Below are 26,610 nucleotides of genomic sequence, written 5' to 3' on the forward strand. Positions count from 1 at the left end.
TTTCTGAACCCTGTTGCGCACTTCCTGGAGTTGGGAACGCGGAGCGGACGTCGTCTTTCCGCCATTGCTCTGCGGGCCGAGCCGCTACCTGAGTGAGGGGGTACAGGTGGGTGGCGAGCGTCCGAGGCTGGGCTGCAGACGGTCGGGTGGGCCGAGCAGCCTGAGGAGCTGCGTCAGGCCCAGGCCACGAGCGCTCAGCCCGGCTAGCGTGCGGGCCAGGTGGCTCCGGACGCGTTCCATTTGCCTCTTGTGGCCCCGGGCCTAGCGGCGTAGTTTTGGCCTCCCTCTCCTTCCCAGATTCTTCCGGCATGGCCGGAGTGTTTCCTTACCGAGGGCCGGGTAACCCGGTTCCCGGCCCCCTAGCCCCGCTGCCGGACTACATGTCAGAGGAGAAGCTGCAGGAAAAAGGTAAGAGGCGAGTGGGAACGGCGCGCGCGGGCTGGAACGTGCAGGCGGGTTTCACTTCATCTCTCTGTAGGCAGGTCCGCAACCTTGTTAGCCGTATTTAATTTCTTAAAATTTAATCAAATCCTTGAAAGATCGGAAGCACCTGCTATTTGCAGGAGCTAATTGTGTGTGTGTGTGTGTGTGTGTGTGTGTGTGTGTGTGTGTGTGTATGTATGTATGTATGTATGTATGTATAGCATAGCATAACAATGGAGACAAACCCGTCCTCTTTAGGGGATTTTCATTACAAGGAAGGAATTAGACAGCATCCCCTCCTAAACATCTATAGCAAAAATGTCAGATAATTTGGGGGAGTAAAATGGCAAGACACTTGGCAGGGTTTATTCCTCATTCCACACAGAATGCTGTGTGTGGGGGTTACCCTAGGGGCAAGAGTGGGTATAATGAGGGTAAGATCCTGCAGCCCTTTAAGCTGAGGTGCCTTTATAGCTCGAAAATGGCAGCAGTTACAAGCCAAGCGCTATGCAGAGAAGCGGAAATTTGGGTTTGTGGATGCTCAGAAGGAAGACATGCCCCCAGAACATGTCAGGAAGATCATTCGAGACCATGGAGACATGACCAACAGGAAGTTCCGCCATGACAAAAGGGTCTATTTGGGGTAAGCAACATCCCGGGATAATTTCATATGGAGTTTCTATAGACCAGGATAGCCTGGCCTGGAACCTACGGATGGTTTCCATGCCTCTGCCTCCCAATTACTGGGATTAAAGGCAAGTGCCACCAGGCTCAGCATGGAACATGGCTCTTGAGCACACAGAGTGGTGATTGTAAGAGTAAAGCAGGGACCATTGGAATTCCATGATAATATTCATGTCTTCTACCTATGCCATTGTTTTGATTTGCCCTGCTAATGTCATTATAAAATGTCATTGTTGATTTGTTTGACACTCTGAGACACTATATGCACTCTGTTTGCTTTTAATTTTTCAGTCATCAGAATTTGGGGCTTTAGGGTGTTTCATTCCTGGAATCTTTTTTTTTTTTTTTGGTTTTTCGAGACAGGGTTTCTCTGTGTAGCTTTGGAGCCTATCCTGGCACTCACTCTGGAGACCAGGCTGGCCTCGAACTCACAGAGATCCACCTGCCTCTGCCTCTCAAGTGCTGGGATTAAAGGTGTGTGCCACCAACACCTGGTCAAAAATAATTTCTTAACCAGCCATGGTATTATATGCCTCTACACTACTATAATCTTTGGGTTACAGAGACAGGAGGATACAGGCTTGAGGCCAGCTTGGACTACTCCATGAGATGCTCTGTTAAAAACATCAACAAAAGCTAGATGTGGTGGCACAGGCCTATAATCCCTGCACATGGGAGACAGGTGAATCTCGTGTTCTACACAAGTGAGTTCCAGGTCATCTAGGGTTCTATAGTGAGACCCGTCTCAAACAACAACAAACATTATTATTACTATCATTATTGAATTTTGCTGTTGGTGCTCAGATATAGCAATAAACAGACAGTATTGATCCTCTCCTTTTAAGAGCATACAGTTTAGTGGCATCATAGGTGAGAGACAGATGGCTTAAGGCAGCATTTTCTGTGGAACATGTGATGACTTCATGGCATGCCATCAAGGGACAGATAACAGAATACTTACTCATTTCTAATGGTTTCTCGTCCTAATGTTACAGAGCCCTCAAGTACATGCCTCATGCAGTTCTCAAGCTCCTGGAGAACATGCCCATGCCTTGGGAGCAGATTCGGGATGTGCCTGTTCTGTACCACATCACTGGAGCCATTTCCTTTGTCAATGAGATTCCCTGGGTCATTGAGCCAGTTTACATCTCCCAGTGGGGGTGAGAAGGGCTGGAATGTGGTGGGTGGTAATGGCTGGTGTGCTTAGGGATGGGGGTAGTGGCAGTGGCAGCTGAGGATCCAGCATGATATGATGGTCTTGCCTTTTGCCTTCTAGGTCAATGTGGATCATGATGCGTCGAGAAAAAAGAGACAGGAGGCATTTCAAGAGGATGCGTTTCCCTCCGTTCGATGATGAGGAACCTCCCCTAGATTATGCTGACAACATCTTAGATGTTGAGCCTCTGGAAGCCATTCAGCTAGAGCTGGACCCTGAGGAGGATGCCCCTGTGTTGGATTGGTTCTATGACCACCAGCCATTGAGAGACAGTAGGAAGTGAGTGGAACTAATTCCCGTGAGAGTTCTGGAAAGTAGCTGTGGGAAGGCAGTAGGTTAAGTGGCTTGCCTCAATGCGTACTTGATATAGGCCTTCCTTCTTTTCCCTAGGTATGTTAATGGTTCCACTTACCAACGCTGGCAGTTCACATTGCCTATGATGTCCACTCTCTATCGATTGGCCAATCAGCTTCTGACTGACTTGGTGGATGACAACTACTTCTATCTGTTTGACCTGAAGGCCTTCTTTACCTCTAAGGCACTCAATATGGCCATTCCTGGAGGACCCAAATTTGAACCTCTTGTTCGAGATATCAACCTACAGTAAGTTGGGGAGAGTATCAATGTTAGGCACTTTAGGTTTTTTTTTAGTTTGTTTGTTTTGGGGGGTTTGTTTGTTTGTTTGTTGGTTTTTCAAGACAGGGTTTCTCTGTGTAGCTTTGGGGCTTGTCCTGGAACTCACTCTAGACCAGACTGGCCTTGAACTTACAGAGATCTGCCTGCCTCTGCCTCCCGAGTGCTGGAATTAAAGGCACGCGCCCATCACCACCCTGCCAATTTTAGGCACTTTGTATGTATTAAAATCTAATTTTTATCCTTAAGATTCTTGTCTAGCAATGGAGCTAGACTACTTATCCGGTTTCCTGTTCTAGGGATGAAGACTGGAATGAATTCAATGATATTAATAAGATCATCATCCGTCAGCCTATTCGTACTGAATACAAGATTGCTTTTCCTTACCTGTATAACAACCTTCCACACCATGTCCACCTGACCTGGTAAGACACCTGGAATATAGCAATTCGACAGGAGAAAACCCATATAAATTTGGTCCAGAGCAGAGCTGTGATTGACTCTTGCTTTCCTTGTAGGTACCACACTCCTAATGTTGTATTCATCAAGACTGAGGATCCTGATTTGCCAGCTTTCTACTTTGATCCTCTGATCAACCCAATCTCTCATAGACACTCAGTCAAGGTAAGATGAAATCACATGCGTTATGGGGTGTGAGCTTGGGGTCTGATGCATGCTAGGCAAGATTTCTGCTTCTCAGCAGCCTCTACCCCGCTTTTTTATTTTTGAACATATAGTACAGGCTGACACAAATTGACTGTGCAGTTCCAGGTTGGTTTGTACTCTCAGACCTTTTGTCTTAGCCTCTCCCTAAGTGCTGGGGTTTCAGGCCTCCTTCCTTAAGCTCATTGGAGTTCAGTCATAACTGACTGCAGTGGGCACCTCCTATGGTATAGTACTCCTTTGGGAGGCTTTTAGTGGTAAGTGGATGGGTTGATTTCCTGTTTAGCTTGGTCTTCTTCTCTGCTCCCTTGACTCCTTTGCCAGGCTCTTTCGGGCTTTTACTGTCAGGCATCTGAATCTTCATGGCACATGTAGCCACGATGCTTGGTCCCAGAGAATTTTCCGCTCATCTCAAGTCTGCACATAGTAGAAAATGAACCCTGGAGGATTTCTTTTTCAGAGCCAGGAACCATTGCCTGATGATGATGAGGAATTTGAACTCCCTGAGTTTGTGGAGCCCTTTCTGAAGGACACACCCCTCTATACAGACAATACAGCCAATGGCATTGCCCTGCTCTGGGCACCACGGCCCTTTAACCTACGCTCTGGTCGTACCCGCCGGGCCCTGGACATACCTCTTGTCAAGAACTGGTAAGGTTTCTACCTAAGGGGCTAGTGGTAGAGGGATAATATAGGAGAAAAGACTTTATTTGGATGGGGTTGCAGCCTTTCCCAGAGTGTCTTGAAGGAGATGTGGGCAAAGCTCTGATGGGCTTATTTACCCAGGTATCGGGAGCATTGTCCTGCTGGGCAGCCTGTGAAGGTGCGAGTCTCCTATCAGAAGCTGCTTAAGTACTATGTGCTGAATGCCCTCAAGCATCGGCCTCCTAAAGCCCAAAAGAAGAGGTAAGTTGCTGGAAGCCCCTGCTACAGCTCTGTCCAAGTGTCAGTGTGCCAGCTTTAACTCTCTTCTTTATTCTTACCCAGGTATCTGTTCCGCTCATTCAAAGCTACCAAATTCTTTCAGTCCACAAAGCTAGACTGGGTGGAGGTGGGGCTGCAGGTCTGCCGCCAGGGCTACAACATGCTCAACCTTCTCATTCACCGGAAGAACCTCAACTACCTGCACTTGGACTATAACTTCAACCTGAAGCCTGTCAAGACGCTCACTACCAAGGTGCCTTCATCAGGCCTCAAGGCCCTGCTGGGCTTAGGGATGGATGGCACTGTGGCATAACTCCTTTTGTGGCCACTGTCATTAATGTACTTTCTGTTCTTGTCCTTCTCAGGAAAGAAAAAAATCTCGTTTTGGGAATGCGTTCCATCTGTGTCGGGAAGTACTGCGGTTAACTAAGCTGGTTGTGGATAGTCATGTGCAGTACCGCTTGGGCAATGTGGATGCCTTCCAGGTGAGGCTGTGTTGCTTGAACCTCTGCCCAGATGGGGAGGCAGGGTGAAGCCTGTGCTGGCTGTGGAGCCAGTTCAGGCTCGAAGTCTGATGGGTGATTTTATTGCAGCTGGCAGATGGATTGCAGTATATATTTGCCCACGTGGGGCAGTTAACCGGCATGTATCGATACAAATATAAACTGATGAGGCAGATCCGCATGTGCAAGGACTTGAAGCATCTCATCTATTACCGATTCAATACGGTGAGATCCCGCCCTCACTACCTACCTCCTCAGATGCTCTTTTGCTTTCCGTGCAGGTGGAGCTCTTTCCCAAGGAGGAGCCTCACTTTCTGCCTTGAAGTTCTCATTTTCTAGATTGTGAGGACTCAAGAACATTTACCCTGTCTCCTTAGCAGCCTGTCAAATTCTCCTTCTTTTCTACTTCTACCCTGTTTTCTATCTTTTCCTAAAAGAATTGTTCATTTATGTTCCTGATTTTTGCTTGATTGTAGGGCCCTGTAGGGAAAGGCCCTGGCTGTGGTTTCTGGGCTGCTGGCTGGCGAGTCTGGCTGTTCTTCATGCGTGGAATTACACCTTTGCTAGAGCGATGGCTGGGCAACCTCCTGGCCCGACAGTTTGAAGGTAAGTGATTTTCTCTACTCACCTTCTCTCATTGCTTCAAGGGTAGGTCAGGTGTGCCTGCTGTCCCGTGTTGTTGGTTTTTTTTTGTGGTTTGTTTTTGTCATCTGTCCTTCTAAGTTCAATTCAGATGAATCTCACCTTGTATTCTTTTTTTGTTGTTGTTTTTTCGAGACACGGTTTCTCTGTGACTTTGGAGGCTGTTCTGGAACTCGCTCTAGGCTGGCCTCGAAGTCACAGAGATTCGTCTGCCTCTGCCTCCCGAGTGCTGGGATTAACGGCATGCGGCACCAACGCCCAGCTTTTTTTTTTTTTTTTTTTTAACATTTTATTTTTTTATTATGTATACAATGTTCTGCCTGCACTCCAGAAGAGGGCAGCAGTCTCATTATATATGGTTGTGAGCCACCATGTGGTTGCTGGGAATTGAACCCAGGTCCTCTGGAAGAGCAGTCAGTGCTCTTAACCTCTGAGCCATTTCTCCAGCACCAGGTATGGTGATGCATACCTTTTTTTTTTCCTTCGTATTCTTGTTCTTAGCTACTCTGTCAGATTTGAGCTATCATGCAGTTGCAGTACAAGTTCCTCAGAAGTATGGTTGAGAATGTTAAGGTGGCTTGTCTTTTTGCATGTGTGGAACATATGGTCACTTTGTTACTATTTATTGATGTAATCTATGGGCTGTCTCTTCACTTCCAGGCCGTCACTCAAAGGGGGTAGCAAAGACAGTAACAAAGCAAAGAGTGGAGTCCCATTTTGACCTTGAGCTTAGGGCAGCTGTGATGCACGATATTCTGGACATGATGCCTGAAGGCATCAAACAGAATAAGGCCCGAACAATTCTGCAGCACCTCAGTGAAGCCTGGCGCTGCTGGAAGGCCAACATTCCCTGGAAGGTAGGCTTTCCTCTGCCTCCAAGAAGACATAGCCATTCATCTTCCTGAGGTTAGGATTAGAGTACCTTTAGAGGGCCTTCCACCTTCTATTACCCCAACCCCTCCTTTCTTGAGGTGGTTTCACTGTGTTGTCCTGGCTGACCTGTAACTCTGCAGGCCAGGGTGCTCTCAAATTCAAGAGATCTGTCTGCCTTTATGCTGGGACATGGGCGTGAAACTTACTTTTTCATTGTGTTTGTATTTTCAGGTCCCAGGCCTGCCAACACCTATAGAGAATATGATTCTTCGGTATGTTAAGGCCAAGGCTGATTGGTGGACCAATACTGCTCACTACAACCGTGAACGAATCCGCCGTGGGGCCACTGTAGACAAGACTGTTTGCAAAAAGAACCTGGGCCGCCTCACCCGCCTGTACCTGAAGGCAGAACAGGAACGGCAGCACAATTACCTGAAGGTTGGACCAGCTGGGCTGGGTGGTAAAGTGGGTTGCAGAGTGGAGATCATGCTTTGTATTGGTTTGGATGATAGTGGGAGACTAGCTTCATTCATGTTCACCTTGCAGGATGGGCCTTACATTACAGCAGAAGAAGCAGTGGCTGTGTATACTACCACTGTGCATTGGTTGGAAAGCCGTAGATTCTCTCCCATCCCATTCCCTCCACTCTCCTACAAGCATGACACCAAGTTGCTCATCCTAGCTCTGGAACGCCTCAAGGAAGCTTATAGGTAAGGAATGACTGGGAGGGTAATAGGGAATGGCATTGTGGCCCGAGTCCAAAGAAAGGTGTAGTCCTTTTGCAACTTCTTGGGTTTTCTCATTCACCTTTCCTTTGCTTTGTTAGTGTGAAGTCTAGGTTAAACCAGTCTCAGAGGGAAGAGCTGGGTCTGATCGAGCAAGCCTATGACAACCCCCATGAGGCTTTGTCCCGCATCAAGCGTCACCTCCTCACGCAGAGAGCCTTTAAGGAAGTGAGTGATGCTCCCTGAGCCTTTTGGTCTGTGCTATTTATCCTTGGCATCTAGAGGATGCCAGGCTGGCTGGTGAATTGATGTGAACCAGGTTTCTTGTCCCACAGGTAGGCATTGAGTTTATGGATCTCTATAGCCACCTGGTGCCAGTGTATGACGTGGAGCCCCTGGAGAAAATAACTGATGCCTACCTGGACCAATACCTGTGGTATGAAGCAGATAAGCGCCGTCTTTTCCCACCCTGGATCAAGCCTGCCGACACGGAGCCGCCTCCACTGCTCGTTTACAAGTGGTGCCAAGGTAAACTTCGCTGCAGTTCCCACCCAGCAGAGAAAGGTGATTCTGTCCATGTAAAAACTCTGACCCAGGCTGCACATTCAGTTTGCTCTCTTTGCGTGGTAAGAATGAGTGCTATTGCCTGGCACTGGTGGCACACACCTACAATCCCAGCTTACAGGAGGCTGAGGCAGGCAGATTGATGAGATCAAGGCCAGCCTGGTCTACAAAGCAAGTTCCAGGACAGCCAGAGCTATACAGAGAAACCCTGTCTTGAGAGGGGGAAAAATGAATAGTGTGGATGTTGAGCAAAACTGACACTTGTAGCAGCCAGAATGAATGAATGGTAGAGGGTTTTGGAATGTGTTGAGACTGCTATAGTTAGTTACTAAACCTGGAAAGGAATTTCTAATCTGCTAAACTCTTGTCTTTTTGCTTCTTTTAGGCATCAATAACCTGCAGGATGTGTGGGAGACCAGTGAGGGCGAGTGCAATGTCATGTTGGAGTCCCGCTTTGAGAAGATGTATGAAAAGATTGACTTGACCCTGCTTAATAGGCTGCTGCGACTCATTGTGGACCACAACATAGCTGACTACATGACAGCCAAGAACAATGTTGTCATTAACTATAAGGTCTGTCTTGGAGCAAGTAGCAAAATGTGTCAGGGGGTTTGTCTGACCCATCGAGTTAGGATTTGCTGAGGCAGAGTGAAGGAGATTGGACCCTGAAGCACCTGGGACAGAGCCAGTCTTAGCCATACTAAGAGTTGTGCGTTTTTGTTTTTGTTTTTTTTTCCTAGGACATGAACCATACAAACTCATATGGGATCATCAGAGGCCTGCAGTTTGCCTCTTTCATTGTACAGTACTATGGCTTGGTGATGGATTTGCTTGTATTGGGATTGCACCGGGCCAGTGAGATGGCTGGGCCTCCTCAGATGCCAAACGACTTTCTCAGTTTCCAGGACATAGCCACTGAGGCTGCTCACCCAATCCGACTCTTCTGTAGATACATTGATCGCATTCATATTTTCTTCAGGTAAAGAACATGGTCTGATCCTTTAACCTGCATGTCCTCACAGCACTGAGGCATGTCCTGCCTGTGAAATGGCTCTTGTAGCTTAGTTGACTAGTTGCTGAGTTGAAGCTATGAAGTGAAATGAAGTCTAGAGTAGCATAGGGTCCCCACTTGTGGAGCTGGCATTCTCAAAGTGTCCCCTGTCTTAATGTAGGTTCACAGCAGATGAAGCTCGGGATCTGATCCAGCGTTACCTGACGGAGCATCCAGACCCCAATAATGAAAACATTGTTGGCTACAATAACAAGAAATGCTGGCCCCGAGATGCCCGAATGCGCCTCATGAAGCATGATGTCAACTTGTGAGTCTCAGTTGGGCTTGTAGGAGTAGAAAGAATGCCAGTCCTAGGGACCCAGAAAGCAATTAAAATTGAGGAGGTTATATCTTGGGTAGGAGGAATATGGGCCTATCTTCTGTCTGGTCTATGAATGCAAGTGTCTTCAACAGACTGAAATTCTTATTTGTTCTCTGTGGACAGGGGTCGGGCAGTGTTCTGGGACATCAAAAACCGGCTGCCACGATCAGTGACTACAGTACAATGGGAGAATAGCTTTGTGTCTGTGTACAGTAAAGACAACCCCAACCTGCTGTTCAACATGTGTGGCTTTGAGTGCCGCATCCTGCCTAAGTGCCGTACCAGCTATGAAGAATTCACCCACAAGGATGGGGTCTGGAACCTTCAGAATGAGGTACAGTCTAGGAAGGACATCACTTTACCACCCTTGTAACTCTGGCATCAATGGGGTGAAAAACAGTCACACCTTTTCATTATCAGCTCAGTGACCCTTAGGTGGGTTGAGCTTAGTAGTGATCACGATTAATCCTTGCTTGTGTAGCCCTGGCTGGAATTTACTTTGTAGACCAGACTGGCCCTGATTGTCTCAGAGATCAGCCTGCCTCTGGCTCCACCTCCCACAGGTTAGGATTAAGGCATGTGCCACCATTCCCTGCTATTCCCTTTTTATTTTTTCTTTGAGACAGGTCTTACTGTTCAGTGATGGCTGACCTGGAATTTTATATAGACCAGATTGGCCATGAATTCACCAAGATCCTCCCTGGAATCTGCATTCTGGGATTAAATGCATGCATACCATGTTAGCTTTTCATCTTATTTATTGCCTTGTTATTTTTGTGGAGTTTGGAGGACAGCTTGTAGTTAGTTCCACTCTGTGGGTTCTGGGGATTGAACTCAGGAAATAGGGCTTGGTAGCAAGCACGTTTGCCTGCTATAAACCATGTCATCAGCCCATCTAGAGCCTCTGATTTTGTGGTTTAGGTTACCAAGGAGCGGACAGCGCAATGTTTCCTGCGTGTGGACGATGAGTCGATGCAACGCTTCCATAACCGAGTTCGTCAGATTCTAATGGCCTCTGGCTCCACCACCTTTACCAAGGTATGTTGGGCCCTAAGGCTCCAATTCTCTGCCATTCTCTGTCTGTCTTTGTCCTTTTCAACTCCTGCTGTGGTTTGAGGTTGCTCTTTCCCAGCTTTGCCTAGTATACTAATCTCCATGTTTTATGGGATGGCAGCCTAGAGTGTTGGATCAATTGGGCTTTATTTCTGAGACTTCACTACAAGAATGTATCAGACTGCATTGTGGGGTTTTGAGGATTTTTATTTTGATGATTTTTTTACATTAAGACAAAAGTAAGAGTTTTTAATTTGCACAAAAGCATCTAATTTTCATTTTCCCTTAGGCTTGTTTTGGCTTTTTTTTTTTTTTTTTTTTTTGAGACAGGGTTTCACCGTGTAGCCTTGGCTGTTGTGGAACTCGCTCTGTTAGACCAGGCTGTCCTTGAACTCACAGAGATCCACCTGCCTTTGCTTCCTGAGTGCTGGGATTAAAGGCATGTACCACCACCATCACCCAGCCTCTTTAATTTTATAATTCTTTACTGTGTAATAGCTTAGAATATCTGTTCTGGCTTGTTTTATTTGTGGGAAGAGGGTGGTTATAATAGGATCTCAAAGTTGAGACAACTGCATCAGCCTGTCACTTGCTGAGAATACAGGTGTGCACCTGGCTTTTGTACCCCCTTGGTGTTGTTATCAAGACTGGTCTTGGTGGTTCCTCCTGCCCTCATCTCTGGAGTAGCTGGCCTTTGGGCATGTGTTGCTATGCCCAGTTTCTTTTTGGGTGATGGGATGGCAGGTGTGTTCCAGTACACCTGGCTAAAATGTTAAACATTCATGGACATGGACATTTTCAGCTAGGTGATTTCTTGTGGGAGTTTCTGTGTGTCGTTTGGCACTATCAGATGCCAGTAACATTCTCTCTGTTAGAACCAAACATGTCCTGAAATACTGCCATTTAGCCCTGGGTGTGAGGAAGGTACAGACCTGGGAGTCTCATGATGTAAAGGTTGAAAGCTTAAGGAAGCATGAGATCACCAGGAAGAGTGGAGGGTGATAAGAGAAGGGGAAGGTTTGGATAATGGGATACACTGAGATGTACTGACCAGAACAGAGACAGTGCTGGGATATGGGGAGTCAAGGCTGTCAGGAACTGATGTGCGGAATTGAGCAGGTGTTTAACAATGTCAGTTGCCTAAGAACAGTTTGGTTAGATAAGAACTGAATAGGAGCCAGTGGAATTGGCAGTTAGGACGTCATTGGTGACCTTAGAGCTATTTCAGAAATAGTTGGGATGGAAGCCAGATGGTGTGGATGAGATTTTATGGGAGGTGAGTGGAGACATTAAGGACAGTTTGCCAGAACAGGAGTAGATAGTTAGAAGTCTCCTAGAGGGAACTGTATGTCAAGACAGGGCTTTTGTTTTGTTTTCTGGCTTTTTACTTTTATTTACTTTTTTTGTATAATTTAATTGTATACAATGTATTATAACCATATTAACCTCTTATTACTCTCCTTTATTTTCCTGCCATTCCTGCTGCCCCTCCTTTAAAAGGATTTTTGTTTGTGTGTGCATGACTGGGTGAGGGTGGGGTGTTGTGCTGCTCTGTCACCCTCTTCCTATTCCTTTGAGTCAGGGCTTGGGGCTGGACTGGAAGCCAGTGAGTTCCAGCAGTCCTCCTATCTCTGCCCTGCTCGGAGCCTGGTAGAGGAGTGACTGAGAATCCAGTCACTTGGTCTAAAGTCAAGTTGGATTGTGGGTCTGTTGAGACTTCGGGCAGGTCCTCCTGCCCTTGCACTCTACCCCCTTATCTATAAAGTGAGAATAACCACAGTTCTAACTCAGAGGGCTTTTGTGAAATTAATGAAATAATACATGTAAGCTCCAGGATAGGCTCCAAAGCTACACAGAGAAACCCTGTCTCAAAAAAACAACAACAAAAAAATGTGTGTGTGTGTGTGTGTGTGTATAGTAAGCCAATAAACTGTATTATTTTATAAAGTGCTTTTATTAATTAGAGATTATAAGATCATAATGTTAGATTTGAATTGTTTACCATTTTCCTTTGTTTTGTTTATTTGTTTGCTTCTTGGGGCAAGCTTTATCTATAATTCAGGTTGGCATTGAACTCTTGATCCTTCTGACTTAGCCTGCTAAGAACTGGGATTATAGGCATAAGCCACCTGACATTGATTTCAGGCCTCCACACATACATGTTTCCACACATATATGTATATACACATTCATACTGACAGGTGTATACATCATACAGAACCACAGCCAAAAACTTATAACCGCCCCTGGGGGGCATAATGGAAGGAAAATTTCTAGGAGGCTGGAGTTGGATGGCCCTTAAAGCTCTTCTTCCTCCTCCTCTTTATTTATTCGGTGTCTGTGCCATAGCCTGTGCATGGAGGCCCCAGGGGTCAAACTGAGGTCCTTCTGATTTGACAGCAAAACTTAACTCTACTGAGCTAATTTTTTTTTTTTTTTTTTTTTTTTTTTTTTTTGCTATCCTGAGGATTGAACTCAGGGCCTTACCCATATTTTGAGAAAAAGATTTTCTTATGTTGCCCAGACTGGTCTTGAACATCTGGGCTTAAGTGGCCCACTGATCTTAGCCTCCCAAATAGCTGAGACTATAGGTGTCCGTCACTTTCTCAGTTTTCCATTCCCTCCAATTTTGTTAGAGTCATAATGTCATTACCACCTTGGGTGCCACCACTCTTGCGTTAGGTGCGTGTGGTACATTTAGCTCAAGCATGAGTCCTAATTTAAGGCTGGACCATTCAAACAAGACCTTGCTGAATTCCAGGGAAATGGAGTGATGCACCTAATGGGGTAGTCTGACTGACAGCTTTGCTTTGTAAGGGCCCTAAGGCTGCTTCCTGATTAATTCTTCCTTCCATCAGCAGCGCTGTTTTCCTTTTTTGATCTGATCATCACCCCAAAGGAATATTGTATTTGAAATCACTAAACAGAAGTTTGACAGCTTATTCTAAAAAAATCCACAGTAATTTTTCATTTATGTATTAATATATTATTACAGATGAAAAGTTTTGTGAAATTTTGTTCACTTTGTTTATATTGTATTGTCTGCTTTTTTTTTTTTTTTTTACGATTTCATTTTATGAGTGTTTTGCCCACATGTATATATGTGCACCATGTGGATGCCTGATGCCCACATAAATCAGAAGACAATGGCTCTCCTGAAACTGAAGGCGCTAGGTCCCTTGTAAAGAAACAAGTGCTCTTATCTACTGAGCTGTCATTCCAGCCCCTGTCTTCTTTCTTTCTTGTTTTTTTTTGAGACAGGGTCTTATCATGTGTTGCTGGCTAGCACTAAGAAATATTTTGTATTACATTTATTTGAGGGGAAGGGTGTGCCATAGAATGCTTGTGGAGATTAGAGAAGAAACTTGCAGAAGTAGGTTCTTTGCTTCCACTATGTGGGTTTGGGGATTTAACTCAAGTCTTTAGGCTTGGTGGCTGTCCTTTTACCCACTGAACCATCAGAGTGGCCCCGTCATCTCCCTTGATTATTTCTATCCTAGTGGATCTAAGCTAGCATCTCATCTTTTTGTTTTGTTTTTTTTCTTGTCTGTTTTTTCTAATTACTAATGATTTTAAGATTCACGATTTCTTGTACTAGGGATGTAACTAACTAGTAGATCTGGGAGGCCCGCATTGCTCATGTGGAATTTACTCTTTCCCACTAACTTTAGATTGTGAATAAGTGGAATACAGCTCTCATCGGCCTTATGACATATTTTCGAGAGGCTGTAGTGAATACTCAGGAACTCCTAGACTTATTGGTAAAGTGTGAAAACAAGATCCAGACACGAATCAAGATTGGATTGAACTCCAAGATGCCAAGTCGGTTCCCCCCTGTTGTGTTCTACACTCCTAAGGAGCTGGGTGGGCTTGGCATGCTCTCAATGGGTCATGTGCTCATCCCCCAGTCTGACCTCAGGTAGGGCTTGCTTGACAACTTTCATATTAGTCTCATTGCGTAGACTCTGAGGGAAGTGGGTGTTTTGTTACTTTTGATTTTATCTCTTCTCAATTTTGCAAAACAGGTGGTCCAAGCAAACCGATGTGGGTATCACACACTTCCGTTCAGGAATGAGTCATGAAGAAGACCAACTGATTCCCAATTTATACCGCTACATACAGCCGTGGGAGAGTGAGTTCATTGACTCTCAACGGGTCTGGGCTGAGTATGCACTCAAGAGACAGGAGGCTATTGCTCAGAACAGGTGGGCATCCACGAGGGTGTACCAATCTAAGGGCTGGGGTTGGGTCACAACACTGGGAGTCTTATGTGGAGGTCATGGGCGGAATATGTTTTTTTTGTTGTTGTTGTTTTGTTTTGTTTTTCGAGGTGGTTTCTCTGTGTAACCTTAACTGTCCTGGAACTTGCTTTGTAGACCAGTCTGGCCTGGAAGTCATAGAGATCTGCCTGCCTCTGCCTCCCGAGTGCTGAGATTAAAGGTGTACACCACCACCGCCAGGCTCAAAATATGTTTTTTAGGAGTTAAGAAGATTCTGTTCATCCTTGGCTAAAGCATGTTGAATCTTTCTCTTTGTATGAGAAAGGATGTTGACTTTATTTTTTCTGGCAGACGGCTGACTTTAGAGGATTTAGAAGATTCATGGGATAGAGGCATTCCACGGATCAATACCCTGTTCCAGAAGGACCGGCACACATTAGCTTATGATAAAGGCTGGCGTGTCCGAACTGACTTCAAGCAGTATCAGGTATGTGGAGTGGAGAATGGAGTGAATTTCTGTAAATCAGGATAGCTTTTGGCATCCCTGTCACTTAGGGTGGGAGGCACCTGGAAGCTTCACCATACTTGCCTCACTGTCTAGGTTTTGAAGCAAAACCCCTTCTGGTGGACACATCAGCGGCATGATGGCAAGCTCTGGAACCTCAACAACTACCGCACAGATATGATTCAGGCCCTAGGTGGCGTGGAGGGCATTCTGGAGCACACTCTCTTCAAGGGCACTTACTTCCCTACCTGGGAAGGTCTGTTCTGGTAAGGACTCTGTCCTCTTTACTTGTCACAACCACCTGAGCTCCTCACTGCTGAGCTTTAGTGGTTTGCTGCTTCTCAGTTATCCTGTGGGCATTAGCCATCTCTGGGAGATGGATGAGTATCATCTTATTTGGTTCCTCTGCCCCTCAGGGAGAAAGCCAGTGGCTTTGAGGAATCCATGAAGTGGAAGAAGCTAACCAATGCTCAGCGATCAGGATTAAACCAGATTCCTAATCGTAGATTCACCCTCTGGTGGTCCCCCACAATCAATCGAGCCAATGTGAGTGTGATTCTTCAATATGGGAGATTAGAAAAAGGTGTTTCTGTTGCCTTAATTTTGTCTCTAATGTTATTTCTCTTTCCTGACAGGTATATGTAGGCTTCCAGGTACAGCTGGACTTGACAGGAATCTTCATGCATGGCAAGATACCCACACTGAAGATCTCTCTTATCCAGATATTCCGAGCTCACCTGTGGCAGAAGATCCATGAGAGCATCGTGATGGACTTATGTCAGGTGAGAGATCACAGAGTCATACCAAGCTTGCTACTTTTTATTTATTTATTGTTGTTTTATCCATTTAGTTTTAGGGTTTTCTTTGGTTTTTTTTTTTTTTTTGGGACACGGTTTCTCTGTAGACCAGGATATTTTTTATTTTTTGAGACAAAGTTTTTCTATGTGGTCCTGGCCTAGAGCTCCTTATGTAAACCAGGGTGGTCTCAAACTCATAAAAACCTGCCTACTTCTACCTCCCAAGTGTTAGGATTAAAAGCCTGCATCACCGTGCCCAGCCAGCTTACTCTTTTGAGTATAGGAAATTTATCCTGGACACACCAAGGTGTAGACTCTTATTGCCTCATATAAATTCTGTCAGTTCTCATTGTAAATGGATTTCTATATTAAGGTACAATCTTTTCATCTTTACCTCCAGGTCTTTGACCAGGAATTGGATGCACTGGAAATTGAGACAGTACAAAAGGAGACAATCCATCCCCGAAAATCCTATAAGATGAATTCTTCCTGTGCTGACATACTACTCTTTGCTTCCTATAAGTGGAATGTCTCCCGGCCCTCACTGCTGGCAGACTCCAAGTAAGTATTTTGTGGCCCAGCATTAGGAACCCAGAACCTCAGTGTTACTTTAGGGATTAGTCCTACCCATTTTATTCTGGTTTTGATGTTATAATCCTGTTGCCTCAGGCCCCCAAATGCTGTACTAGAGTGGGCACCCTCCCAACTCTTTGCTGGCATTCTATTAAACTTGGAGCAGTGTTATCCTGTAACCTACCAACAGTCAGATCTGCTGATTGCTTGCGGTCTTAATGATCTTTTTGTTTTGTTTGATTTTCAAGACAGTTTCTCTGTGTAGCCCTGGCTGTTCTGGAACTTGCTCTGTACACCAGGATGGCCTCGAACTCATAGAGATCTGCTGTCTCTGTCTCCTGAGTGCTGGGATTAAAGATGTGCACCACCACTGCCTGGCTAAGGGTCTTGCTGATCTAGAATGAGAAGGGGGATGGGTATGAGATTTAGGTGCAGTATTTGGGAGTTCTTATGATTCTGAGACATCGGCAATGTTGTGGTTTCCTGGAAACCTGAACTCTTTCCACCCTTAGGGATGTGATGGACAGCACAACTACACAGAAGTATTGGATTGACATCCAGTTACGATGGGGAGACTATGATTCCCATGATATCGAGCGCTATGCCCGGGCCAAGTTCCTGGATTATACCACAGACAACATGAGTATCTACCCTTCTCCCACAGGTGTGCTCATTGCCATTGACCTGGCCTATAATCTACACAGGTGAGTTAGGACTCATGGGCTTTCCATTACTTTTCTATGTTTTGTTTCATTTATTGAAGTGCAGTCTCGCTATATGTATAGCCTTGGCTGGCCTGGAACTTACTGTAAACCATGCTCACAGAGGCTGTCTACACATTAGCCTTTTTTTTTTTTTTTAAGATTTTATTTATTTATTTATTTATTTATTTATTTATTTATTTATTTATTTATTTATTATGTGTACAGTCTTCTGCCTGCATGCCCAGCAGAGGGCACCAGATCTCATTACAGATGGTTGTGAGCCACCATGTGGTTTGCTGGGAATTGAATTCAGGACCTCTGGAAAAATAGCCAGTGCTCTTAACCGCTGAGCCATCTCTCCAGCCCCACACATTAGTACTTTTATGCTGGTTTTAGTTTGCCTGACTAAGATGAGGTTTTTATCTTCTGGGTCACTGACTGACGCTTCTCTCCGTATGTATGTGTGTTACCAGGTTACATAAGCCTGGACAACTGACTTTGTCCCTATGTTGTACTTTCTCTTGGGACTTTCTGCCTATGCATAAATTCTTGTGATGCTTTCACCCTTACAGTGCCTATGGAAACTGGTTTCCAGGCAGCAAGCCTCTTATACAGCAGGCTATGGCCAAGATCATGAAGGCAAATCCTGCCTTGTATGTATTACGTGAACGGATCCGCAAAGGACTGCAGTTGTATTCATCTGAGCCCACTGAGCCTTATCTGTCCTCTCAGAACTATGGTGAACTCTTCTCTAACCAGATTATCTGGTTTGTGGATGACACCAATGTCTATAGAGTGACCATCCACAAGGTGAGTGTGGCCATGCAGGCTTCAAATGCCTGTGCGAGTATGTGTACACATTGGATGAAGTCAGCGTAGTTATGTCTAGTCCATGCTAACTCATATAATTGTTCTTTAGACCTTTGAGGGGAACTTGACAACCAAACCCATCAACGGAGCCATCTTCATCTTTAACCCACGTACGGGGCAGCTTTTCCTCAAGATAATCCATACATCTGTGTGGGCTGGACAGAAGCGTTTGGGTCAGGTAAGTTGCTGAAATGATAGTGAGGTCATGGAACTTAGCTTTCTCTCATTCTTGGTAGGGGGAAGGGGGACATGATAAAAAGCCTATTTCTCTATTGAAAGATAGCATTGTTGGGTGTGGTGGCATATTTCTCAGTACTTAGGAGGCAGAGGGAAGAGGATTGCCATAGGTTTGAGGCCAGCCGGGGCTGCACACAGTCAAGAGGTGAAGACATTGTTTTGTTGACATTTAAGTGGGTGCTGGGAATCCAGACACTTGCCTGGCAAGCACTCGACTCAGTGAGTCAGCTCTCCACTCCCAGAGAGTATTCCCTTGGAGGAGGTCCAAGCACGTGAAGGCCTTCATTACCTCCACATTGGGCTTTCTGTTTCCTATGCCTCTCCCTCTGTCCTCTGTCTGAGAGAGCAACCAAACATCATCTTTTTAAAGGGAATGCATACCCTTTAGCTTCCTGAACATTTGTTGCCTGACTGGGCTGTAGCCAGCCGTGATTTTCTTTTCTATGTTTATAGTACATAAGCATAATAATTGCAAGTTCTCCTTGCAATTATTCCAAGATCCTACTACCTCCAAATCCCAGTGCCCATCTCATGTCCAGGGCTTTGTCCATATTTTTCTTTCTAAAATGAGCTCTCATTACTTTTTTTTTTGGAACTCTCCTGGAACTAGCTCTTATAGACCAGGCTGGTCTCAAACTCACAGAGATCCACCTGCTTCTGTCTCCCGAGTGCTAGGATTAAAGGCATGTGCCATCAACGCCTAGCTATTCACTGCAGTCTTATCCATCAAGACTCATTTCTCTCTTTTTTTAAGATTTTATTTATTTATCATATATACCGTTTTCTCCCTGCATGCCAGAAGAGGGCACCAGATCTCATTCAAAGTGGTTGTGAGCCACCATGTGGTTACCGGGAATTGAACTTCGGTCCTCTGGAAGAACAGTCAGTGCTCTTAATCTCTGAGCCATCTCTCCCGCCCCTAGACTCATTTGTTTATGTAGCTGTTAATAGTCTTAACTTTTTTACTTATAATTTATTTTTTGCCTTTTTAAGACAGGGTCTCTCAGTGTTGCTTTGGCTGTCCTGGAACTTGCTCTGTAGACCAGGCTGGCCTTGATTGAACTCACAGAGATCTGCCTGCCCTGCCTCCACAGTGATGGAATTAAAGTTGTGCACCACTATTGCCAAGCCTTATTTAGATATTTAATCATTATTTTATTGGTTTGGCCATGGTAGTACATGCTTTTAGTCCTAGCAGTTGAAAAGCAGAAGTAGGTATATCTTTGTGAATTTAAAGTCAGCCTGGTCTACATATTAAGTTCTAGGCCAGGCAGGACTACATAGTGAGATCATGTCTCTAACAATAAATATTTTAATTTTTTTTTTCCGTGTGTGTGTGTGTGTGTGTGTGTGTGTGTGTGTGTGTGTGTGTGTGTGTTTATTTACACGAGCATGGGGGGTGGGGAGTAGGATCGGGGACTAGGAAACCCTGTCTTTTTTTATTTTATTTATTTACTTAGTTAGGTTTTTCGAGACAGGGTTTCCTGTGTGACTTTGGAGCCTGTCCTGGAACTGGCTCTTGTAGACCAGGCTAGCCTCAAATTCACAGAGATCCTCTTGCCTCTGCCTCCCGAGTGCTGGGATTAAAAGGCGTGTGCCACCACTGCCTGGCACAGGAAACCCTGTCTTGAAAAAAAAAAAAAAAAAAACAAGCAATGCTCTTAAACTGTGGGCCATTGCTCTGGCCCCTGTCTTAGTTTGCTGTTTTTGAACTATAATTCATCATTTAGCATGGAGTTACTTTTTTTTAATTAGTGAGTTCAGCAGCTGTGTTCATGTTCATTATAGAAACAGTTTACTTCAAGGTTAGGATTTTTTTCTAGTTAATTGAGGAAGGTAGACTCAGCTTTGTTTTGTTTTCTTGGTTGTTAGTTGGCCAAGTGGAAGACAGCTGAGGAAGTGGCTGCCCTGATTCGATCTCTGCCTGTAGAGGAACAGCCTAAACAGATCATTGTCACCAGGAAGGGCATGCTGGATCCATTGGAGGTGAGAGGTGGGCACAGTAGAAGAAAGTAGGCCTGAGCCCTCAGGGCCTCCTTCTGACCTTGGACTTTGCCTTAGGTGCACTTGCTGGACTTCCCCAACATTGTGATCAAAGGGTCAGAGCTCCAGCTCCCCTTCCAGGCTTGTCTCAAGGTGGAGAAGTTTGGGGATCTCATCCTTAAAGCCACAGAGCCCCAGATGGTTCTCTTCAACCTCTACGATGACTGGCTCAAGACTATCTCATCCTACACGGTAATTTGACACCTTAGGAAGAGGGTCTCTCTGGGGTGGATTTGGAACCAGGAGAAGATACTGCACCTCAGGGTTCTCCATAACCATCTGATGAGGTCATTTTCAAGTTCTTGAGCTATACATACAAAGAGTGAGGCCTCTTTTGACTTATGAGGGGTTGGCACCTTAAGAATTTGGAGATAGTGTTTGCTTTCCTGTGGAGGACATGGTAAGTAAGAGAGGAGAATCTCCACAACACTGATGATCTCTCCATGCTCTTGTATATCTCCTCTTAGGCTTTCTCCCGTCTCATCCTGATTCTGCGTGCTTTGCATGTGAACAATGATAGGGCAAAGGTGATCCTGAAGCCAGACAAAACTACTATTACAGAACCTCACCACATCTGGCCCACGCTGACTGACGAGGAGTGGATCAAGGTGGAGGTGCAGCTCAAAGATCTGATCTTAGCCGACTATGGCAAGAAAAACAAGTGAGTAGGAAGGGGCCAGGTGCCACAGTGCAGACATGGCAAGGTAGGCCACTCAGGACATAGGTTTTGAGGTTTCGAACTTTTAGATTTACAAGTTTCTCAGATTTTTTTAGCTGTGTTTGGTAATGCATGCCTGTAATCCCAGCATTTTTTAGGTAGAGGGAAGTGGGTCAGGATTTCAGTGTTATCTTCAAGTACATGAGTTAGAGGTTAAACTGGACCACATGAGGTCATGTCTCAAAAGAAAAATAGTGTCTCAAAGAGTTGCTTAGGAAGACATGTAGTCAATATTTAGTCTCACCATTGACTACTAATTCTCAATGAAAGTACTGATGCCATTTTGAATAGATGCATGGTTTTTTTTTCTTGCTCTCTTGATTTCTCTTGTGACAGGGTTTCATTATGTCTCCCAGGCTGGCTTTGAACTCCCAACAATACTCTTGCTTTAACTTCACAAGTGCTGTATTATTGGTGTGTCTCACTATACCTAATTTGGGGTTTTTGTTTTTCGAGAGTTGTCCTTTGTTGGGGCAAATTTTGTGGAGGAAAAGTAAGAGTTACAGATGCTGAATAGAAAGATAAAAGTACATGTGCTTGGGATGCAACAATTCTGCACCACATCACTGCATCTCCATTTCATGCTTTTCTTAGAAGTGTCAATTAAAGGGTGGTTTGGAATAAAGGTGCTTGCTGCTAAGTCTTAGGACCTACTTCAATCCCTAGAACCCACAAGATGGAGGAGAAATCTCCCATGAGTTGTCCTTTGACCTCTATACTTGCACTGTGCTATGTCCGCCTCCCCCAGAGTAAATAAATTTAAAAATTAAAATTTAAAAAAAAAGGAATATTACTTGAGGATTAGCATTGGCAAAGTATGCCCTGTCTGCCAGGTTTTACTTTGCCAGCAAGGCAAAGTGACTAGGGGGAGGGATCCTGTTTAACTTACAGTGTCCCCACAGTGTGAATGTGGCATCACTGACACAATCAGAAATTCGAGACATCATCCTAGGAATGGAGATCTCAGCACCATCACAGCAGCGGCAGCAGATAGCTGAGATTGAGAAGCAGACCAAGGAGCAGTCACAGCTCACTGCCACACAAACCCGAACTGTCAACAAGCATGGTGATGAGATTATCACCTCCACCACTAGCAACTATGAGACCCAGACCTTCTCATCAAAGACTGAATGGAGAGTCAGGTACTGTGGAGGGCAAGAAGGTAGGGATGGACAGGCCCATCAATGTTGCTGGGTGTGCTCGGGCTGATGCTGACACCCCTGTCTGTTCTTTAGGGCCATTTCAGCTGCCAACCTGCATCTTCGGACCAATCACATTTATGTTTCATCTGATGACATCAAGGAGACTGGTTATACTTACATCCTTCCCAAGAATGTACTTAAGAAATTCATCTGCATATCTGATCTCCGTGCCCAAGTGAGTAAACACACAGCTGGACTATAGTGTGAGCCCAGTTAATCTGTACCTAAATCTCACTCGATAATTCCAGGAACTTTGAGGTGCTGGTTTCAAGATTCATGGATGAATGAATAGATTGAAAAAGACTGCACAGCCTTTAATTCCAGAAGCAGGCGGAGCTCAGAGTTCCAGGCCAGCCTGGTCTACAGAGCAAGTTTCAGGACAGCTAGGGCTTGAAAAACCAAAAAAGAAAAAGACAGCACACACAAGAGGGTATCAAAACATTTCACAAAGCTATGATAATAAAGAGAAAGTATTATTGGGGTAGGATTTACTGGCAGAGAATTACAAATAGATTCAGATAAGTGCATAGTTGGATCTTATTACTGCATACTTTTATGATTTTGAGATAGGAAAGAGCACTAAAGTATTAGAAAATACTGATAATCTTAGTGTTGAGAAAACCATTCATAGCATTAAACACAATCAGAATAGTGTTTAATGGGCATAGTGGTGCACTCTTTAATCTCAGCACTTGGACAGCTGAGGCAAGAGGATTGCTCTAATTTTAAAAGCTAACTTTCACTACAGACTGAGACAACAATTCTCTCCTTGTTTGCTATGGTGACACAGACCCATGACCCAAGCTTCTGAGAAATAGAGGTGGCTGATGGAAAGTTCAAAGCCAGCTTCTGTGGTCCAGCCAGTACAAATGAGACTTTCTTAAGGAAATAAATGAAAATCCATTGCAAACTTATATGAAATGTCAAACTGGTGAAATGACTCTGTAGGTAAAGGTGCTTGTTGCCAAGTCTACTAGCCACAGTTTGAGTTCCAGAATATACATGGTAGAAGGAGAGAACTGACCTCTGTAGATTGTCCTGTGACCTCCATGTGTCCAGTGTGACACACATGTACACTCATGCATATATACACACTAAATAAGAACATTTTTAAAAGTTTTAAAACAAAAAACTCAAAAATTGTCCTTGGCAATAAATGGCTCAAGAGGATTTGAAAAAAAGTGTGCTTCGGGCTGGAGAGATGGCTCAGAGATTAAGAGCACTGACTGCTCTTCCAGAGGTCCTGAGTTAAATTCCTAGCAACCACATGGTAGCTCACAACCATCCGTTATGAGATCTGGTGCCCTCTTCTGGTGTGCAGATATACATGGAAGCACTTTTTTTTTTTTTTTTTTTTTTTTTGGTTTTTCGAGACAGGGTTTCTCTGTGGCTTTGGAGGCTGTCCTGGAACTAGCTCTTGTAGACCAGGCTGGTCTCGAACTCACAGAGATCCACCTACTTCTGCCTCCTGAGTGCTGGCATTAAAGGCGTGCACCACCAGCCCGGCAAGCAGAATGTTGTATACTTAATAAATATATAAAATCTTTAAAAAAACAAAAAAAAAGGTGTATAGAAAGGTAAAAGCCCAGAGGCAAAAGATAGACTAAATTATTTAAAAAAAGAAAAAAAAAAGTGTGTTGCACAACACTGAAAACCTGAGTTAAGTCCCCAAATCCCACTGTGGAGGAGAGAACCAGCTCCTCAGAGTTGTTTCTCTGACCTCACAGGCACACTGTGGCATGCATTCATTTACAGGAACACACATAATGAACAATAAGTTTAAAAAACAGTGCCATGTGAGTTCCAGGCCACCTTGGTTTACATAGTGAGTTCCAGGACAGCCAGAACCTCAAAAAAAAACAAGAGAGAGGGGGCTGGAGAGATGGCTCAGGGGTTAAGAGCACTGACTGTTCTTCCAGAGGTTCTGAGTTCGCTCAATCACAGAATGCTTGCCTGGCATGCTCTAACGCCCTGGGTTCAGTTTCTTGAGAAGAAAAAAAACCCAGCAACTTAAAGCTGGTGAGGTGGCTCAGTAGGTAAAGCATCTCATACAAGCCTGACAATCTGAGTTTGATTCCCTAGAACCCCTGTAAAGGTGGAAGGAGAGAACCTATTTCACAGACTTGTCCTCTGACCTTCACGCTCACTCAGTGGCATACACAAGTCCTCTTACATACACATACATAATAACAATACATTGAAATTTCTTTTTCTTCTTCTTCTTTTTTTTTTTTTTTTTTTCTTTTTTGAGACAGGGTTTCTCTATGGCCTTGGAGGCTGTCCTGGAACTAGCTCTTGTAGACCAGGCTGGTCTCGGACTCACAGAGATCCGCCTGCCTCTGCCTCCCAAGTGCTGGGATCAAAGTCGTGCACCACCACCGCCCGGCCACATTGAAAATATTTTAAAGTTATTTTTATTTTATATTATTGGTGTTTTGCATGCATGTATGCCTGTGGGAGGGTGTTAGATCCCTTGGAACTGGAGTCACAGACAGTTGTGGGTGTTCTCTGGAAAAACAGTCATAAACACACACACACACACACACACACACACACACACACACACACACACACACACACACACGGGTGTTTTGCTACACATATATCTGCACCATATGCATGCAGTACCTGTAGAGGGCAGAAGAGAGTGTCAGGTGCCCTGGAACTGGAGTTACAGACAGTTGTAAGCCACTGTGTGGATGCCAGGAATCTGTCCCAGGTCTTGTGAAAGAGCAACCAATACTCTTAACCACCGAGCCATCTCTCCAGCTCCAATTATAAATTTTTATGAACTTTTGGATTCAGTGGCTAGAGAGAGGCACTTGCCACTAAACCTAATGACCCAAGTTTGATTTTCCCAGATCCTGGGGACAGTTTAAGATGAGGTTTATGTGTAACATTTTGAACAAGTAACCAGATGATTCTTCCCCAGCAGTTTTTGACTGTGTTTTGACAAACTAGCTTTTTCTTGGGAATGGGAAGAAATTCTGGCATTCTGTGTTGGTACTGAGAATCGTTTCTGATCCCCTCATTTCTAGATTGCAGGGTACCTATATGGGGTGAGTCCTCCAGATAACCCTCAGGTGAAGGAGATCCGCTGTATTGTGATGGTGCCTCAGTGGGGCACTCACCAGACTGTGCACCTTCCCAGCCAGCTGCCCCAGCATGAGTACCTCAAGGTTTGTGGTGGTGGAGCCTGGGAATTGAACTTACTCTCATGTTACCCTAATGGGTGGCATTTGTCTGCAGATAGGTTGAACAGCTCTTTGCTCTTTGCCTGCAGGAGATGGAACCCTTAGGTTGGATCCACACTCAACCCAATGAGTCTCCCCAGCTATCACCCCAAGATGTCACCACTCATGCCAAGATCATGGCTGACAACCCATCTTGGGATGGCGAGAAGACAATTATCATCACCTGCAGGTGGGTATGGGCCTCCTTGAGTGGAAATATTTTAAGGTAAGTATTGCAGGTCAGAGCCTGGATTTGTGGCCTGAGCTCTCAGCCTGTCTTTTTCCCTCCCCCCAGCTTCACCCCAGGCTCCTGCACACTGACAGCCTACAAGTTGACCCCCAGTGGCTATGAGTGGGGCCGACAGAACACTGACAAAGGCAACAACCCCAAAGGCTACCTGCCCTCACACTATGAGAGGGTCCAGATGCTCCTCTCAGACCGATTCCTCGGCTTCTTTATGGTTCCTGCCCAGTCCTCCTGGAATTACAACTTTATGGGTATGTGGTTGTATGCGACAGCATGGGAGCGTGGACAGGGTAGGGGTGGAAGTAGGAGAAGCCAGCACTCTTGGCTCTTGGGGTCTGACTGCCCAAGGACCCTTGTTAACATCTGATGTTTCCCCCTCTCTAAGGTGTTCGGCATGATCCAAACATGAAATATGAGCTGCAGCTGGCAAACCCCAAGGAATTCTATCATGAGGTCCATAGGCCCTCCCACTTCCTCAACTTTGCCCTCCTGCAGGAGGGTGAGGTCTACTCTGCAGACAGAGAGGACCTCTACGCCTAGTTATTTTCTTGCTTCCTTCTGCTTCGGATTCCCCAAAGGCTGGAGCCCATAGACAAGCTGCTGACATTCAGCAGCCTGGCCCCTTTTGTGTTTTGTGTTTGTGTTGTTGATAGACTGTAATCCTGAACAAAATGTAATAAATTTTGTATAAATAGGAGTGCTGTTGTTTTCTTGCTCTTATGAGTTCAGATTCTGGGTGTAAATTACTTTGGGGACTGGCTTGGGCAGTTCACAACAAAGTTCTGGGCCCCGGCCTTCAGGCCTTTGAGGTTCCATATACCCTAGACTGAATTGGGCCTGGCTTTCATACTCCACTACCTTGACCATATTTGTTGGTTTGTGTTCTTGGAAACCACCTATTTTCAACATCGCTTCTAGGACTCTGGTCCTGTAGCTGTAATGCCTGGCCTTGTCCATTTGTAAACCTTGTCGTTCCTGGTGGGGT

The 26,610-nt window shown here is 45.1% G+C and overlaps 1 protein-coding gene across 1 annotated transcript; it reads left to right on the top strand.

Annotated features, from left to right (window-relative positions):
* Positions 1-46: 46 nt before the first annotated feature.
* Positions 47-26,322, top strand: Prpf8 (pre-mRNA processing factor 8). Its single transcript, XM_027426739.1, has 42 exons — positions 47-408; positions 898-1,066; positions 2,103-2,267; positions 2,384-2,602; positions 2,714-2,926; positions 3,256-3,381; positions 3,475-3,580; positions 4,080-4,270; positions 4,406-4,525; positions 4,607-4,796; positions 4,909-5,028; positions 5,137-5,271; positions 5,523-5,652; positions 6,349-6,545; positions 6,793-6,999; positions 7,108-7,271; positions 7,388-7,514; positions 7,622-7,814; positions 8,236-8,423; positions 8,591-8,829; positions 9,023-9,169; positions 9,347-9,557; positions 10,145-10,261; positions 13,948-14,195; positions 14,302-14,481; positions 14,848-14,983; positions 15,098-15,267; positions 15,418-15,547; positions 15,637-15,783; positions 16,199-16,359; positions 16,884-17,075; positions 17,648-17,885; positions 17,995-18,123; positions 20,055-20,168; positions 20,244-20,417; positions 20,693-20,886; positions 21,846-22,085; positions 22,179-22,320; positions 25,184-25,324; positions 25,429-25,568; positions 25,674-25,876; positions 26,011-26,322. The coding sequence occupies exons 1-42, from the start codon at positions 309-311 to the stop codon at positions 26,163-26,165; spliced, it is 7,008 nt and encodes a 2,335-aa protein (XP_027282540.1). The 5' UTR covers positions 47-308; the 3' UTR covers positions 26,166-26,322.
* The last annotated feature ends 288 nt before the right edge of the window (positions 26,323-26,610 follow it).

This window comes from Cricetulus griseus, chromosome 7, assembly GCF_003668045.3.
Source record: "Cricetulus griseus strain 17A/GY chromosome 7, alternate assembly CriGri-PICRH-1.0, whole genome shotgun sequence".
Classification (NCBI taxonomy): domain Eukaryota; kingdom Metazoa; phylum Chordata; class Mammalia; order Rodentia; family Cricetidae; genus Cricetulus; species Cricetulus griseus.